This window comes from Dermacentor silvarum, chromosome 1 (assembly GCF_013339745.2).
Source record: "Dermacentor silvarum isolate Dsil-2018 chromosome 1, BIME_Dsil_1.4, whole genome shotgun sequence".
NCBI classification, from domain to species: Eukaryota; Metazoa; Arthropoda; class Arachnida; order Ixodida; family Ixodidae; genus Dermacentor; species Dermacentor silvarum.
The window spans coordinates 53,439,317-53,456,484 of NC_051154.1; the positions used below are offsets into that span (position 1 = coordinate 53,439,317).

Here is a 17,168-nt window from a genome sequence, read left to right on the forward strand (position 1 = left end):
ATACTACAGTTAGGACCTCAATTGATACCTTCCTGTTTGTTATGTTTTCATGGCTCTTATGCTCTAAAGCACCAGTCACAATAGCTTTCCATGTAGTCATAAGTATTAGGTTCCCATTTGTTATGTTTCTTTTTCCAGTTGCTACATTAAAAATGTGATAATGCACCACTGAGATGGCATCCCAGTGAAAACGCTTCATCCGTTGGACATTCTAATCACATCCCAATATCCATGCACAGCGTCAGAGAGAAATGGGACATCGTTTGGGCGTCCATTTTCGGATAGCTTACCAAGGATGTCTCAAGGATACTGCCTCTGGGACTTCTTTATGACCACGAGGTAAATAGTTGTCCCCACCCAGAGGCTTGGTCTTTTAGTTTCCTCGTGAGAAAAATGTATTTTCAGATATGTTCAAATTATAATCCAATACTGTCGTGTCTGCTGCTTGGGTGTACATGGTATTTTGTGATTCTTTGCCACACTATCATAAGTGCACATTAAAGCCAAAGTAAAAGAGCACCACTGTGACATGCTTGGATGAGTTAATATTTCACCATAATAGCCTGTGAAGGCTGGGCACAAGCAGGTTTGAGGAAATGTGCCGACAGAAGAGGTGCACACAAGAGAACCAAAAAAATTTTGGTTGCTTAAAATTCCTGCCACTCAATTTTATGCTTGCTTGCTACCTGTACACTGTCGAAGTTTATTCAAAACCCTTTTAAATTCTTGGAAGAGAGAGCTTACGTGCTGATATGCTCATCTACAGCTAATGAAGAGAGTCGAGTTCAGTGTTTTCTCAATGCTTTGAAAGATAAAACAGGAGTGGTATTATTACATTGTAATTGAAAGAAAAATGGCTATTATAATTATAAAATGGCCCATGCTGAATTTCAAAAGTCCTTATACACCTCTTGCATTGTAAACTTTTCTCTATATAACAACACACAGGATTCCCATTCAGAGTAGTTTATTGATACACAAATAACTTTAACAGCACATACTTAATTAGCTTCCACTGGGATTGCACAAATCCAGTATTTGAATACGCTTTTCCATACGAGGTTGAGACCGTAAAAATTCCTGTGTTGCAGAGTTGAGGTTTTCAATAGCCAATTGTGCCTGTATTTTTGTCACACTGTCAGATGTGGTGGTGTACAAATGCTTTAGATCTCGATAGATGTCTTTCACTTCATGCGGCATTACCTGCAAGGTAAATGAGATGACACACAAATGTAAGCTCTGTGAACCATCTTCCTGCTTTCTACTCATGTTTTCGTGAAGCTTACTCCCCTGCTTGGTCTTTGGACAGCAATATGTCATAAATAACAAATAAATAGGTAAATAAATAAATAAATAAATAAATAAATAAATAAATAAATAAATAAATAAATAAATAAATAAATAAAGACAGAGTTACAAAATGCTTTTTACTTACAACAAGTATTGCACACAGGCACATGCGAGATACATGTATACAGAGATACAAGCAACACAGGAGCTATGAGGAGGACTGCGGATTCATATTGACCAGCTAGTGCACATGCACGCATGCACACACATATGCACACACACATGCACACACACAGACAGTATGCACTGTATCTGTTTAATGTCTTGATAAACATATTTTCTGCAATAGACCATCAAGAATTTGCATAAGCTGGCATGCTTTTATGAATATTAACATAATAAAGAAATTGCATTTTTGCTGCACACATTTCATTCTGACATCTTTGCATCACAAGAATATTTTGCGAGTTTCAAAGACTGCAGCATTAGACAATCTAATGTAAAACTTCAGTTCAAAATTTGTGGAGGAAGAAAAAACGGTCCCTTAACATGAATTACATAGTATATTTCGTAGTATATATTGGCTGTCAAAATACTACAAAATGAAACACCTATTCGAGGTGTAATTTGGTGCTCACGGATACAGCTCCAGCACTGCCCTCACTTTGCTGCCATGTAGTGCTCGATGCATGGCACAGTTAAAATCTCTACCGTATGTTAGAAAACAACCATAAAAGTTTAGCATAGCTACATATGAATAACCTGGCACCATGGAAATCTGGTTGTTGGCGCTTTGATGTCACATGATGCAGGTCATTCAAATGTAATGCTTAAGAGAAAGAGTGAGAGAAAAGAAAGGAGAGAGGTAGGGAGGTTAACCAGAACAGAGAATTCAGTTTGTCACCCTACATTGGGGGATGGGGGAGGGGTAGGCAGATAGATCAGGAGAAAATAAAGGGTGACACACAGAGCATGGGCAACGATCACAGCCAGTTACAATCACACCAAGATCACATGCACCACAAATGAACACCAATGAAGATTAAAGCCATTTGTGCCAGTTTGTTGCCCTTAAAAATGTAACAATGCCCATACATCACCACATGCTGTGATGGCACATGACGTCGGCATTACAAAATGGTTTGTTCTGACTATGGCTTGTGATCAACATGAGCTAGTGCAGTTGTGGGCGATTGTCTCCATACACTGTGTGAAGGAGAGTAAAAAAATGTCGCAGTTTCGCTCGAAAGGCGAAGCATCAATTGCTATAGCAAATTAGTAGAGAGCTATTCGGAGTAGGGATAGTAGTTTTATCGGCTGCATAAACTTGGACACATTCACTTACTAACTGAATTACCAACCTTGGTGTCAGCGCGCACAAGCAAACATGAATAGATCGCACTGAATGACCGCAGACAACGGCTGTCAAAACGCTGGCAGCAAGCGCAGCCGCCGCAGCGGGCAAAGGTTCGTGCGGTCTATCGTTTCAACGGAAACTGAGCGGCGAATGCACACTGCATACAAAGGTCAGAGCAGTGTGGAGATAAGAGATGGTGTGGGCGACCGCCACAGCCGGCAAAGTGCGAACGCAGTTGTTGGCAGAGTAGAAGCTGCACGCCTCCCCCCCCCCCCTCCCTCCCGCACTGCCTTCCCGCTTTCTTGCTTTCGCGTCGGAGATGGAGTGGCAAGTTCCCCTTACGCCCGGTTGCAAGATACGCCTTTGGTGCCGGAGCACAGCGTCGCCCCGCTTCCCTCCCTCCCATACTCCCACGGCCTTTCGCGCGACGGTCGCGATTGCTTTCCGCCGTGCGTTAGCTCTCCGTGATAGCGCGCGTCACCCATGCACTTTCGCTCGCGCATACCGCGCGGCGACGATTTTATCGCCCTTGGACTTTATACGGAACCGCACGGCGACGGCGACAGCTGAAATCCGGTTGAAGTGTCCATATAATTGCTATCACAATAAAGGAATGTGTTCAAAGGTCTCCTCGGGAACAGTGTTCACAGGTAGCATTGTCGGCCATTCTAATGCGAAAGGCAAAAAAAAAAAAAAAAGATTTTGTCTAGGTCATTCCTAGCCATATTGCCTGGCAACAAAGTAGGATAGCCCTGTATCGACAGAGACCAGATGGGATGTGAAGGCAGAGTCTTCTGAAGAGTCCAGGTAGTGCAGTTGGTTGTTTTGAAAACGTGAGGTGTTCCAAATGGAGGACATGATGTCTCGTGCAAGCATGCAAAGTTTTCTAGTGACATCTAACCTTGATAACAGTATCAATTCCTGTGTGCTGTCTCCTAGAGCTGATTGAGCAGCGTCATCAGCATGATGCTGCAGTGACAAGTGACATGAAAGCCACCAAAATTTGATGTGATGGCCTTCATCGGCTAAGGTATGGATGAGTTCTCTAATCTAAAACACCACTTGTGGTCCATGCTGCACAGTTGGTACTTAGTAAGACTGCAGTGCTAACTTCAAGTCGCCAAATATGGATAATCTACGAGGTTGTTCATGGCTGATGCCATAAAGTGCAGCATGAAGAGCTGCAAGTTTTGCAGTCATCGATATCTTCGGGTGGAATGTTTTGAAACTGACATAGTGACTCTCGCTGGGAAAACCACGACTCCAGCCAAACCCTGCAGAGTCACTGAGGCCTCAGTATACATATGGACATGGTTAGTGTACTACCTCAAATAACAAAAAAAGCAGGGATAGTTTTTAAATGCGTAAGACTTTCTATGCCTACCCAATGAGGAAACTCGTCCATCCGTCACATAAGCCGATTGCTTTCGAGATAGGGCCCGCAGCAGCAAGCGAATTGACCTTCGTGCTGCCTCTCGCTTCAACGGGAACAAAGTGGCGAGAACACAGTGCACACGAAGCTATCAGCACTCGGCACACTCTGTCCCCATCACAGATCGCTTTCAAGATAGGGCCCGCGTGTCTCACTTCAATGCGAATTAAGCAGCAAGAACACAGCACACATGACGCTATCAGCACTCGGCCCACTCGGTCCCCATTGCAGATCACTTTCAAGATAGGGCCCGCAGCAGCAAGCGAATTGACTTTCGTGCTGCCTTTCGCTTCAACGGGAACAAAGCGGCGAGAACACAGTACACACAAAGCTATCAGCACTTGGCGCACTCTGTCCCCATCGCAGATCGCTTTCAAGATAGGGCCCGCATGTCTCACTTCAACGCGAATTAAGCAGCAAGAACACAGCACACATGACGCTATCAGCACTCGGCCCACTCGGTCCCCATCACAGATCAGTTTCAAGATAGGGCCCGCGCAGCGGCGTCATACACAGCTGTCGCCAGAATATGGTTGATCACAGTTGGTAAATGTTCGATACAGATGAATAAGGTGGTAAAGATCAATAATGGCTTATAATGATCAGAACGTCATCAGCAGACCTGGCACCGCCACCTATGTAGAGTGCTTGCGCCATCAATTCACCTTGCGCTGCCGTTCACAGCATTTCGTGTCGCCGCAGCGCTGTCGTTAATACTGGTCAGATCAAGTTTCATAACATTGATACTGACACCGGGCTGCGTGGAGATGAGCAAGTGGCACAATGCTTATGCATACTTCGACAACTCCCAGAGAAGTTTCTGCATTAATTTTTTTTACGAGCGGGAGATGACAGTTCAGATATTTTTCTGATTTCTGGTACAATGAGGTGCACTCCTGGTCAAACAAGACACCAAGGAGAAATCAATGGTTTGTTATGGGAGTGGAGCCTGATGGAAGGCCACTACAATAATCAGAGATTGTAGCACAAAATGATGTCTACGGCCTTTCTAAGGCAAGATAAAGGGAACAGGCTTGGGCAACGTGCCTAGTCAGGGTGTCTACCAAATTACTTTTTTCAAATTCCCTGACTTTTCCAGGTTTTCTCTGACAATTCTAAGCATATTCCCCAACTGTTCTCATGCAGTTGAGGAGAGCATTCAGAAATCACCATGTTGGTGATGAAAGTTGGGAGCGGCATTAGAACTGGCTGCTCAACTGCGTTTCAATGCAGGCATTGGCATTACTGACATAAAAAGAGCAAGACTGCAAGCTATGACTTTTCACACATGTCATGAATCAAACAACCCCTGCTATTATTAGCTATCAATAACCTGCTATCAACAAACAGGCTAGCAATTGTAACCTACCATTTCTGTTTGTGAAACATGTCCCTGCATTCATGAAGAGCTTACCAGTGACCTCATTATATGGGCCGATATTGGTAGCCACAAGCCTGCTTAGCAAGATTTTGGAGTAAGGGCCGCACCACATCAAAATTGTGAAAATAAAGTGCAGTCATTACACGAGTCTATATGGTATATGCTGCGAAGGAATACCCCAATGTCCCACTGTGTCCTGTTTCAAATGCGCCGCTCACAACTTGTAATGCACAGCTCCCTGTGTCCAGAATATTTGACTCGCATCACATGCAGCAAGCTCCTCTTTCAGGCACCTCAACAACTTCAAATTAATGTTCGGGCCATCCACTGATATTTGTAGGTTTCTTGCCTGCTCAGTGTTCTAAATGCTTTTCTGAATGCAGCTGCTAAATCTTCCACACGTCCAGACACAAATATTGTCTGCATGCATTGATACCTTTATTGCTGTTGGCAGATGTTCAACTAGGCCAATGAGTGTGAGGTTCAACAGTGTTGGGTTTAGTACTGTAGTTTAAGCAACACCCTAGTAGATGTACGAGGTGTGTTCAAAAAGAAACCGAACTTTTGAAATAGCGCGCCAACCGGCAGAGGGAGCGCGCTGCCGCTAATGACCGAAAAACAAACTGCCATTTGCCGCGTTTTGCTCTGACCGTTAGTTGGCGAGCTACAGCCGCTGAAGTAAGCACATGAACGAGCTGTTCTTTGGATTGGTGCCAAAGTGACAATGAAGGAATTGGAACAACAGCGTGTGTGTGTGAAGTTCTGCTACAAACTTCAGAAAACTTTCACAGAGACATTTCAGTTGCTTAGCCAATCATACGGAGAGGACTGTATGAGGCGCACGCAGTAGTATGATTGGTTCAAGCGTTTTGAAGACGGAAGAATATTGGTCGGTGACGATCCCAAGCCTGGATGACCTTCCACATCCACAGATGATCACCACGTCGAGAGAGTTCAAACTGTGATTCGTGGAAATCGTCGTTTGACTGTTGGAGCAGTCGCTGACGAAGTGGGTATCAGTGTAAGGTCATGTCATAAAATTTGGAGTGACAAACTTGGGATGCGTCGTGTCAGTGCAAAATTCATGCCGCATTTGTTGACTGATGAATAGAAGCAGACCCGTGGTGAAATCAGCCAGGAACTGCTCGCCGCTGCAAATGATGATGAAAACTTTCTTAAGAACATCATAACAGGCGATGAGACATGGGTTTATGGCTATGATGTTGAAACGAAAGTGCAGTCATTGCAGTGGGTGGCCAAAGGTTCTCCTCGTCCAAAAAAAGCATGCATGAGTCTGTCAAAAATCCATCAGGATCAGGAAAAGTCCATCAGGAATTCGGGCCATCTGGTCAGATGGTAAACAAAGAAGTTTACCAGGGAATCGTAGCATCTTTGAGAGATTCTGTGTGCAGTAAGAGGCCTGAATTGTAGGAAAATCAGGCTTGGATGTTGCATCATGACAATGCCCCGGCTCACGCGTCGCTCCTTGTCCGCAGCTACTTAGCGAAACACCACACTCCTATTGTGCCCCACCCACCATATTCTCCGGAACTAGCCCCAGCAAACTTTTTTCTATTCCCCAAGCTGAAAACCACCTTGAAAGGATGTTGTTTCCAAACCGTAGAGGAGGTCCAGGACAATGCGAGAAGAGACCTGCAGTGCCATTCCAGAAAGTGTGTTCCAGGAAGCTTTCCAAAAATGGAAGAAAAGATGGGAAGAGTGTATTGCCAGTAGAGGAGACTACTTTGAAGGGGACAACACTTAAAATGTTGTACCATAAGCAGTAAAGGTGTTATAGCAAAAGTTCAGTTTCTTTTCGAACACACCTCTTAGTGTCATGTGGTTAGGCCATCTTCTGTACACACAAAGCGACCTCATAATCAAGTTCTAACTAATCAACCCCCAAAGCCAACCATCTCAAGAAGATCAAGAATGGCTTCGTGAAATATTTATCATATGCTCCCTTGACATCCCGAAATAAAGCAGCAGATATCCAACCAAGATATAGCAAGATGGAGGCTTGAAGTGGTCAACAGCACTTGAAGAAGGAATGCCACTGTAGCCAACATTTCGACAAAGGGACTTGTCCTCGAAGACGCAGATAGTTGCTTATGTTATTTTTGATGTCGGACATAAGTAACACTATCGATCACAACATTATCTCTTGATGAATGGTCCCGTCGAAGGCCAGCCATGGAGTCTTGGTAAACGATATGGCTTTCTAGACAAGAGGGCAAGGGTCGTCCTCTCCACTACCTTTTGCAGACAGCCGGCCAGTGAATGGAAAGCGCTGTTCAGGACGTGAACACAGGCCATGCACAGCTCTCCAGATATGCGAAAGTGGCTTTCGGGCATCTAACAGCTGGTAAAACATTGTCCAATGTTGTGATGTCAACGTATCCATGTGATTCAGGATTTTATTTTGCAAAATAAAATGCTTGAGATTACAATAAAACATACCATATCACTTATGTGACTAATTACCAGAAGCAAATTATTAGTTCTCTCATTTCCCATCACAGTGGATTTCACGTGCACCAGTCATAGCAGAACAGTGTCGCTACTGTTAGTAATTATTAGGGATACTACACATTAAGAACACTTACTTGAAATATCCTTTGACCCATTCCTTGAATAATACAACCTAGAGCCAACACAGCAGCATGACATACCAAGGCATCAGGATCCCTGATCAGGCCATGGAGACAGTTAAGGATCTAGCAGAACAAAAGCAGAAAGTTTAAATGCTTGACACCAATTATTTTTTAAAGGAAAACATATACAAACAGCCTTTACCTCCTGTGTGATTGGAACAAATGAGTAACCAAGCTTTCCACACAATTCACCCAGATTCGATACGGCTGAGCATCTGATGACTGGGTCAGAGTGCTTTGCAGCACACAAAAAGCTATTCACCAACAGGTTTCTGTACTTAGGAGCCATGTCACCTATGAATGAAAGACAAACACATTGACATATAAAAGAAGCAGAATGCCAACCTATGTCCATAAGTTTTTAAATATATGCACTATTTAGATGCATGTCTAAAAGTTTCTATACAAAAACAGCGTACAAGAAACAACTTATTCCATAGAACAAAATCAGTTTCAGATATGCCATAGAGAAAGGCACAACGCGAGAGCCATCACCAAATATATGAGTAGGCTATCTAGCAAGGTACTCTGCCTAATCTGCTGATTGCACTAGGAGGTCAAAATCTAGAAGTCAATGTAACTTAATACACAACATTAAGTAGCAAACAGAACAATTTATTGTAGTCACACAAAACACATTCAAAGCACAAGCCTGCTCCATATGCTCTTGAACCTCTGCCTTTCCTTCAAAAACAGAAGTTGCAAACAGGGCTTCATTAAAGAGTCTGCTTTTATTTCAAGTAATTAAATGTGACCATCTGAGGGCTGATGAATTCCACCTGTCTTCATTATTTTAAAGCGCAGAAGCTCCAAAACCTTTCTCAGGCACCTCATATTCCGCCTAGCAATACATGAAGTTCTGTTAAAAACTAGACACAAATTTAATTTACACACAATTTTGAAAAGAATTTAAAATCATGAACAAGCAGTAGAAAACAATGACCAGGCATGGTGGACCTTCGATAATTCCTGCCACAGTCACCACTGCAATGATTTCATTTCCTATGTTACGATGCAATTAGCATTCTTAAGATACTTGATGCACTTTCTAGCATCTCTCTGCCTATCTATTTATGTCTTTAACCGTATTACGGCCAACTTGGGTCACTGGTAGTCATTGGTAGTCATTGGCACCAGGTAGAGCATTTGGCTGCTCTGCTGAGGGAACCGAGTTCGAAACCGACTGTCAGACCAACTTGGGTGACTGGGCATGTATTGCTCTTCAATAAACCTCTTTCCCACAAGCTTGGGTCACTGGGTATATCTGCCACAGGGTATGTGCCGCTCTTCAATGACAAAAAAAATCCTTTAAAATTTCTCCGGTGCTGGCCGGATTTGAACCCTTATCATATATGGTCAGATAATTTTGTCTGAATTCACACACACGCCATGCGCGGACTTCACAGCGGCACCGCAAGATGGCACAGTGTGTTCAAAAGCAAGCAAAGGAGCCTGGCTGTGCACACGTGATGCGTTTGGGTGGTGGCAATACGGTGCGTTGCTACTTTGATGATAATCGCATTAACGTCGATATTCATCGTGAGATGGGTTCTGCTGAAATTTTTCCCCTTCCTGTGAGCACCTCTTTGGCTCACCAGACACTACAGTGTTCAATCTCTTCATGTGTGGTACCATGATGCCAACAAAAGATGTGACATCGATAGGCATGACACGTGAACTGACTTCTCACGGGGCCATCATAATTTGCTTTACACCATCATGTCTACATTTTCCCTTACTCAGCTAACATTTTGATTGCATCCTTGACAATTTTATTACACCTTCCAAAGCTTATAATTTCTTCGACAATGCTTACTTTTCCTATTTGCTAAGCATCTAATATGTATGTATGTATTCTCACATATGTATGTATACATCTCATATGTATGTATGTAGTCTCATGTGTCAATGAGTAATTGTAATGTGAAGCTTTCTTAGATCAATAACACTACGACAATGTAAGCTGCTTTTGCAAACTTCAGAAAATATCACATGGCACTTGGAAATAAAGAGCGTTGCCATCCAAAAGGCTGGATGTTTGTTTGAGCATTTGTATATTGTTTAATTTGTTTAATTGCTCTTTAAATTACATATATAGCCTGTTTGCATCTCACAATACTTATGTTCACAATTCAACATGATTATACCCGTATCAATTGTGTATATTTTACTAATGTATCTGTGTAAGTTACTCCTTTACTATGGGTATTTAAGGGAATAAAGAGAAAAGGAATGAAATTTAGTGAACATTATTAAATTCTCAATAAGCATACAACAGTGGTTACATGTGCAAACATATGTTTGTTTCCTTGTGCAATGAAGAGTAGGCCCATGGGCTTGGAATTGCTGACTTTGCAAATTAATCACTCAAAAACCGCAGATTTTGCCTGTCGGAAAAGACAGCATCAGACACTAATTCAAAGCTTGCCGTGTGAGCACTCACCAAAGTTTTTAGTAACTCGTAAAAGAACTTCTCCCAAGTTGAGGCGTGCTTCCACTGAAAGCTGCTCCAGGGACAGCTGCTCTGCCAGCCATGGAAGCAGATGGTCCAGGTCTCTCTCAACAAGAACAGACAAAGCTTGGATGGCGCTCAGGTAGACATATGAATCTTCATCTTGAATGCCTGAGTGGCAAGCTTCAAGCAACTCATCTCGCTGCTGCCATACTTCTGCACTGCCCTCTAGAAGCTTTCGGCGCAGCTGAATAAATGCATGGCCTCGAATGGGTGCCATGCCATCATGCAACTCGCACCATAACTGCCCAAATTCTGTGCCCCCAGCAGCTGGTGGGACTCCTGATGGTTCTGCTGCCACCCTAGCAGTTTCCTCTCCAAGCTGCTGTTGAGAGGCCTCTGCAACCACTGCTTCATTGCTAAGGCTGTCATCAATGGACAAAATGTTAAATCCAGCTGCAATAGCAGCCAATTTCTTTTGACGTGCAGCTTTGGTGTGTTTATCATCTGCCACTGGTGGAGAAGAGAAGCCAGCATTACTTGTAGCACTTGGCTTCTGTGGTGGTGCTGCTACCCCTTGGCTTGCTACTGACACCTGCAACTGGTGTGCTAAGTTTCTTATCTCGGGGCTACCGTGGCTGCCTGCCAAAGATGCCAGGCACTTGTAGCACTGTTGCCACAATTCCTTATTCTTTGCTGCCGCCTTCAGAGAAAAAAAAAACGCACACAAAAATTTGGTTGCCATTGAAAATTAAGCAAATCCCTACTTAAAGATCACATGTTCCCTCAGTATGCGTACACTACTACTTTGTCCCATTTCCCAAATTTACTCACTACATGTAAAATATTTTACAAGTAAATATGAAAACTTTTGCCCATAAATTGCCCTAAAACACATGTCTTGCACACAGCTGGTTCTGTTATGTTTTACCCTTCAAATTTGGGCAGTGAGCTTCCAATACTATGACCTCAATGGGATATGCAGGTTTGGTACAATTTATCCCAGATTCAAGTTAAAGGAATGCTTAAATATGCGTGGGTGTACTTTAATACTTTTCAACATGGTTGAATTAATCCAAACAACAGAATATAAGAGGTTGGTGGTACACAGGTAAATACTGTAGTTTCTATGTTATCAATTTTCATCTGCCACAGCGGCTCTGTAGCTATGGCATTCTGCTGCTGAGTACAAGGTTGTCATCAAATTCTGCCTGCCATGGGGCCGCATTCCAGCGTGTTAGAAGGGGAAAAAAAATCTTGTGCACATAAATTTTCACGCATGTTATGAACGACAAGTGACTAAATTAAAATTAATATGCAGCCTTCCACTATGGCATCCCTCACAATCTAAAAAGCACCTTAGGCACTCAAAACCCCAACTACTAATATTTTTCTTATGCCCAAACACAAAATACCCACGACTTTTAGTACCTGTCAATCATATATACACTGTAAATATGAACATACCATGTCTTCTGCAGAGATAAGGAGACTCAGAAGTGTAAGGCAGAATATAGTAGATTGCAAGGCCAGACTGTTGATTTCAGCACTCTTCGATAGCTGGGTAACTCGGTTTAATGTTTCCTGTGCAAGAGCAAAAAGACCGAGGAACGTTGTTTATTTTTTGAATTGATTAAGGATATTAAGCAATGTACTTACCACAACAAATTCCAAGAGGGAGGTCTTATTTTGTAAAAGAGTTTCAGATATTAAATCAGCAAAATTTTCAACAAGGTGTAACAGAAGTAGGTTGTCCTTTACTTCCTGCGAGTTGAGCTCACACTGTGATGTAGGCGACAAAACTGTGTCATTGGTCTCTCCTGACAGAAGGTCTCCAACGGCCCCAGTCAGTTTCTGTAACAATGTAAGCAAAGTTGATCACCTTAATTCAGCAAACTTGAATGAGTGCCACAATTTAACAGAACATGAAGATGTCACTCAGCACAGGACTTTACAGAGGCAACTCTCAGCATGAGGTTTCAGCGTGCACAGTCCACAAAGAAAATAAGAATTTCACCAGTACAGAACTACACTGTGCTCAATGGAAACTCCTGCATAGATGGTTAACTAAAAGCAATAACGTTAACTCAGATGACATGACAGCTTATCTCTAACACTATGGAAGACATGCTCAGCTCAAAGTATTTCTTTGCAGAAAACATGAAAGATGAGCTCTGCTCTTCTAAAGATGTTTGGTCTAGCAATGCAGTCCTTATAGGGCCCCTCACCAAGTCTGGCCATACTGAGCTGACAAGCACAGTGCATACAATGCACGCTAACAATCGTGTCGGCAAAGTATTACATTGTTACTCGCCGCGGAAAGAGCTGAAATTTTAAACCAGACGCCATTTGCCCTTCTCCTTGCGGGCACCATACTCCAAGCTGGAGGGTTGACGTATATGCTCAAGTGCATCTACGTACATGTCTGTGCTGTGACGTCGCTCATAGTGGCACGGGACTTCGAGAATTATTTAAGGCAACATCTATTATTTGTGTAATCTGTTGCTTGTGGGGATGAAGGTGCCTTCCCACGCCTCGTCCCCCAGCTGACGCGTTGTGCTTAACTCGATCTCCGGGAATCGCCGCCCTAACGGCAGCATGGCAGACGTGGCTAGCATGCCGCAGCTAATTTCCCGTGCAAAGTGTGCTTCTCCCTCCTAGGTTTGAGTCACCGCACGAGCAAACGTCATCAGGACAGCGCCCTGATTGGCCTCTCTAGTGGTGGTCCCAGGGCACCCTCTCTACCTAAGCTCTATTCCGCGGGGCGCTTCATCGCCGCGGCAGATGCTCACAGGCGCGCAACGAGTTGGTTGCGTGGGACATTTGCTCTCGTGACTCCTCGTTCTCGCGCTTGGTGGGCCGCCACCCGGTTAGCCCTAGTGCAGCCGGTGCGCATACTCGATCGGTCTTGCGGTGAACCTTTGCCTGTAAGCGATGTGACTGTCGGACTGTGCTGTATCTTGGGTGAATAAACCAGGGTCTCTTGGCAATCTGACTCAGGAGCCTTCTTTGCGCCATGTCGGAGAGTCGCCGAACCCTGCTGTAGCACCTTTGTGCGTTTCGGAGTAGAGGAGCGTCGTGCCTTTTCCTGACCATCGCTCGTAGGGTGAGCCTTGTGAAAACCCATCTCCACATATTTCAATAGACGAATTAAAGTTTAGAGAAATAATAAAACACACAAGCCGAATGTCTGCATGTTTTTGTTTTACTTCGCACCATAGCAAGAGATATGTACACTTCCGTTTGTGGGGATGCGCAACTCTCACGCGTCTCCTGTGGTCCGGCTTCACCGCGTGGCTAAGTGCTGGCGGTGGTCGTAGTGGTTGCGGCGCGTTGCAAGAGATGGTGCGAGTGTCGCGATGCTAACGCCACCGAACGGTGGGGTGACTTGGGAGAAAAAGGTCGAAGGCCTCTTGGGCTTGGGATCGGCGGCCAACACGCACGAACGCTTCACGCGTGCGCCGGCCCACTTCGCGCGACCGTCGCGCGAGGCTAAGAGCAGGACACCGGTATGGATGAACACGGATCGTTCGAGCGCGCCACCGTTCGCGTGACTGTACACGTGAATGACTAGGCGATGGTGTCATAGCATGGGGCGAAGGTATTCGCTCGCTATCGGGTCGCGGTGAGTCGGACTGCCTTGACTTGTCGCGCGCCCGTGTGAATTTTCAATTGGTTGTAATTCGGCTAGTGTGCATTAGTGTATGAAAGGTGCAATAAATGCCCTTTTGATTGTTTGCACTACTGTGTTGTCGTTCCTTTGTCCCAAGAGCACATGTGAGACCCCACATCTGGCGCCCAACGTGGGGCCTCTTGGGCCATCAGACGATAATTTTAACAGTTTTGCTCGGTTTGAGACAACCTTTGTTTCAACCGAAGCGTAGTCCTAGCGCGGATTTTGATCGCTAGTGTCGGCGGCGTACTTTCTTGAGAGAGACGACGGTTGCTGTAGCGTGTTTGAACTTTTCAACATGCTAAGCCTTTTCGCGAGTGTTTTGTTGAAGTACACTCGTCAGTACGAGAGCCACGTGGTCTGCATCCTGGGAGAGCGAGGCCTAACGCCCGCGGAGCATTGGCAAGCCTGAAGCGAGTGAGTACGGAATGCCAAGTGGGTGGTCCGAATTTCTTATGCAAATAGCTCCTTCTATCTCTTTGACTTCGGAAGTCGCGGCTCAGGGAGCTGGGTGGCCGCGGGTGCCGCTACGGGCTGACTGGTATTGCAGCCTGGCACCGGGCACTCCGACACCGTCTGGGACGGTGGGCGCCGTCAACTCGGATGCTGTGTGCACCGAGCGGGGTAGGACCACCTCACAGAGCTAACGTCTCCTCGCGGCTGCCTGTTCTTGTGCCCATTTTGGGTGTTGTTCTTTTTTTTTTTTGGATGCCGGTTGTTGTCAGGGTAGCGACGCATTAGGCCTAAGGCTTTACGAAGCCGCCTGTCGCACGTGGAGGGACAAAACCTGGTGGACCATTGTGTTGAGGTGTCGCACTTTGCTTCCCTCATTCTAGTTAGCGTCGCACGAATTGAAATTACTCGTTCGACTCAAGAAAGCAAGCTTTGTTCACGTGAACTTAGCATCTGAAATGCCACCCGAAAATTTTGCAAGCCGAATTGAACATCGTACCACGTGGGCAATGCGTGTGCCGAATTCCTCTCCCTTGCACTACTTTAGTGTTTGTCGAGTGCGTTGAGTGTACGCAGCGTGAGCGGAGTCACCCCTGGTTTGCTGTCACCTGCACATCGTCTGCGCTGCTGCCCCGACCTACGAACGAGCTACCCCAGGCGATGCAGATGCCTGCGGCCAGTTCAGCGCAGCGATTTCGGCGGCCGCCTGTGTCCGGCTCGTTACCCTCGGCGGCTGGGAAAAGAGCCGGCAGTCACCAACGGCTACAGCGGCTCTCGCCGGCAGGGCGCATTGGCGCGAGCGACGCTTGCTCGTGCCGACTTCTGCGTCGCCGTTTCCGGAGTCCTGTGCTGGAGTCGTGCCATCGAATCTGCAGAGCTGATGCTGTGACCAACAGACGCCAGCGGTGAACCCCAGAGACAATGTCGGCTCGCATGTTGTGGCACCACTGTCGCATGTACTAACTTTTGTTTGCGACGCGCGCGTTGATAGACCTTGTGACATGTTTCGCCGGAGTATGTGTAGTGATTTAAGGTTGAGGGGATGTGGGGATGCGCGACTCTCACGCGTCTCCTGTGGTCCGGCTTCACCGCGTGGCTAAGTGCAGGCGGTGGTCGTAGTGGTTGCGGCGCGTTGCAAGAGATGGCGCTAGTGTCGCGATGCTAACACCACCGAACGGTGGGGTGACTTGGGAGAAAAAGGTCGAAGGCGCTCCCTCTTGGGCTTGGGATCGGCGGCCAACACGCACGAACGCTTCACGCGTGCGCCGGCCCGCTTCGCGCGACCGTCGCGCGAGGCTAAGAGCAGGACACCGGTATGGACGAACACGGATCGTTCGAGCGCGCCACCGTTCGCGTGACTGTACACGTGAACGACTAGGCGATGGTGTCATAGCTTGGGGCAAACGTATTCGCTCGCTATCGGGTCGCGGTGAGTCGGACTTCCTTGATTTGTCGCGCGCCCGTGTGAATTTTCAATTGGTTGTAATTCGGCTAGTGTGCATTAGTGTATGAAAGGTGCAATAAATGCCCTTTTGATTGTTTGCACTACTGTGTTGTTGTTCCTTTGTCCCAAGAGCACATGTGAGACCCCACACGTTTCATCTGCTTATTCCCCCGTCATGCAGTCGCGAGCGCAGACAACGAAACTATGACATTTTCTACCATGCTCCAGCGTTTGATCATACTCTGTGATCTGCTTGTGTCTGTCTCAATGTTCGTGTAGCATTGACTTATACTGCTAGCCAGGTGTTCTCGTGCTCAGCGTGCAAAATCATGCGCCGTGCGAAATGAGACAAACACAACAGCTCGCGCGCGACACCATCAGTGGAAGTGCGCTGCATAGCAAAATAGCAAGGAAAAAAACAAAAAAGAAGGCGGGGCCTGTGACGTATGCGTCATGCAATCTTCGAGCTCCGGTATGGGAGAACGCTGGGAAGGAATTTCGCTTGCGGAGGCTAGACAGGGCAAGTGGAGAGAGTGTCTATGCTGGCGGTGAAGCTCGCCTCCTCAAATTATTGGTTTGCGGCACTGAAATATTTCTATCTCGGCTATTAATGAACCAATTTTAAATATTCTTGCGGTAGAACATTCCCTAGAGGGCACATAACAACTTCCAGCGTATAATCAAAATTTTTTATTTGGATTGGTGATGGGCCCTTTAAGACAGCTTCAGCTTGTCCACTGCTCTTCACTAGTTGGAAAAATCGTTAATGGTGCAAGGAGCCTGCAGGAAAAAATTTCTTTCATGTGACACTTCTCTTGTCATCATGTTGTCTATAGGTAGTCTTCAATACGGTGACCTAATGGACAAATCTGTTCACCGAGTGGACCATTTACCTCCAACAGAAAAAATGAAAAAATCAATTAGTAGAATGTGTCATTTGCCCAAGGACAAATAAATCTCAGAAAAAAAATAAGCACACTAACTACAGTCTAATGTTATGCACAATTCCATGCTTCTGCATGTTTATACAAC

General features: G+C 45.5%; 1 protein-coding gene across 1 annotated transcript in view; it reads right to left on the minus strand.

The window, feature by feature from the left end:
- Nucleotides 1–950: 950 nt before the first annotated feature.
- LOC119463342 (transport and Golgi organization protein 6 homolog) overlaps nucleotides 951–17,168 on the minus strand; it is a 44,546-nt gene continuing 28,328 nt past the window's right edge. The window contains exons 12-17 of the mRNA XM_037724159.2: nucleotides 12,226–12,420; nucleotides 12,034–12,150; nucleotides 10,558–11,269; nucleotides 8,257–8,408; nucleotides 8,067–8,177; nucleotides 951–1,203 (exon numbers count right to left, since the gene is read on the minus strand). Of these exons, the coding sequence (XP_037580087.1) occupies nucleotides 1,006–1,203; nucleotides 8,067–8,177; nucleotides 8,257–8,408; nucleotides 10,558–11,269; nucleotides 12,034–12,150; nucleotides 12,226–12,420 (1,485 nt within the window). The 3' untranslated portion in view covers nucleotides 951–1,005. The remainder of the gene's footprint in view (nucleotides 1,204–8,066; nucleotides 8,178–8,256; nucleotides 8,409–10,557; nucleotides 11,270–12,033; nucleotides 12,151–12,225; nucleotides 12,421–17,168) is intronic.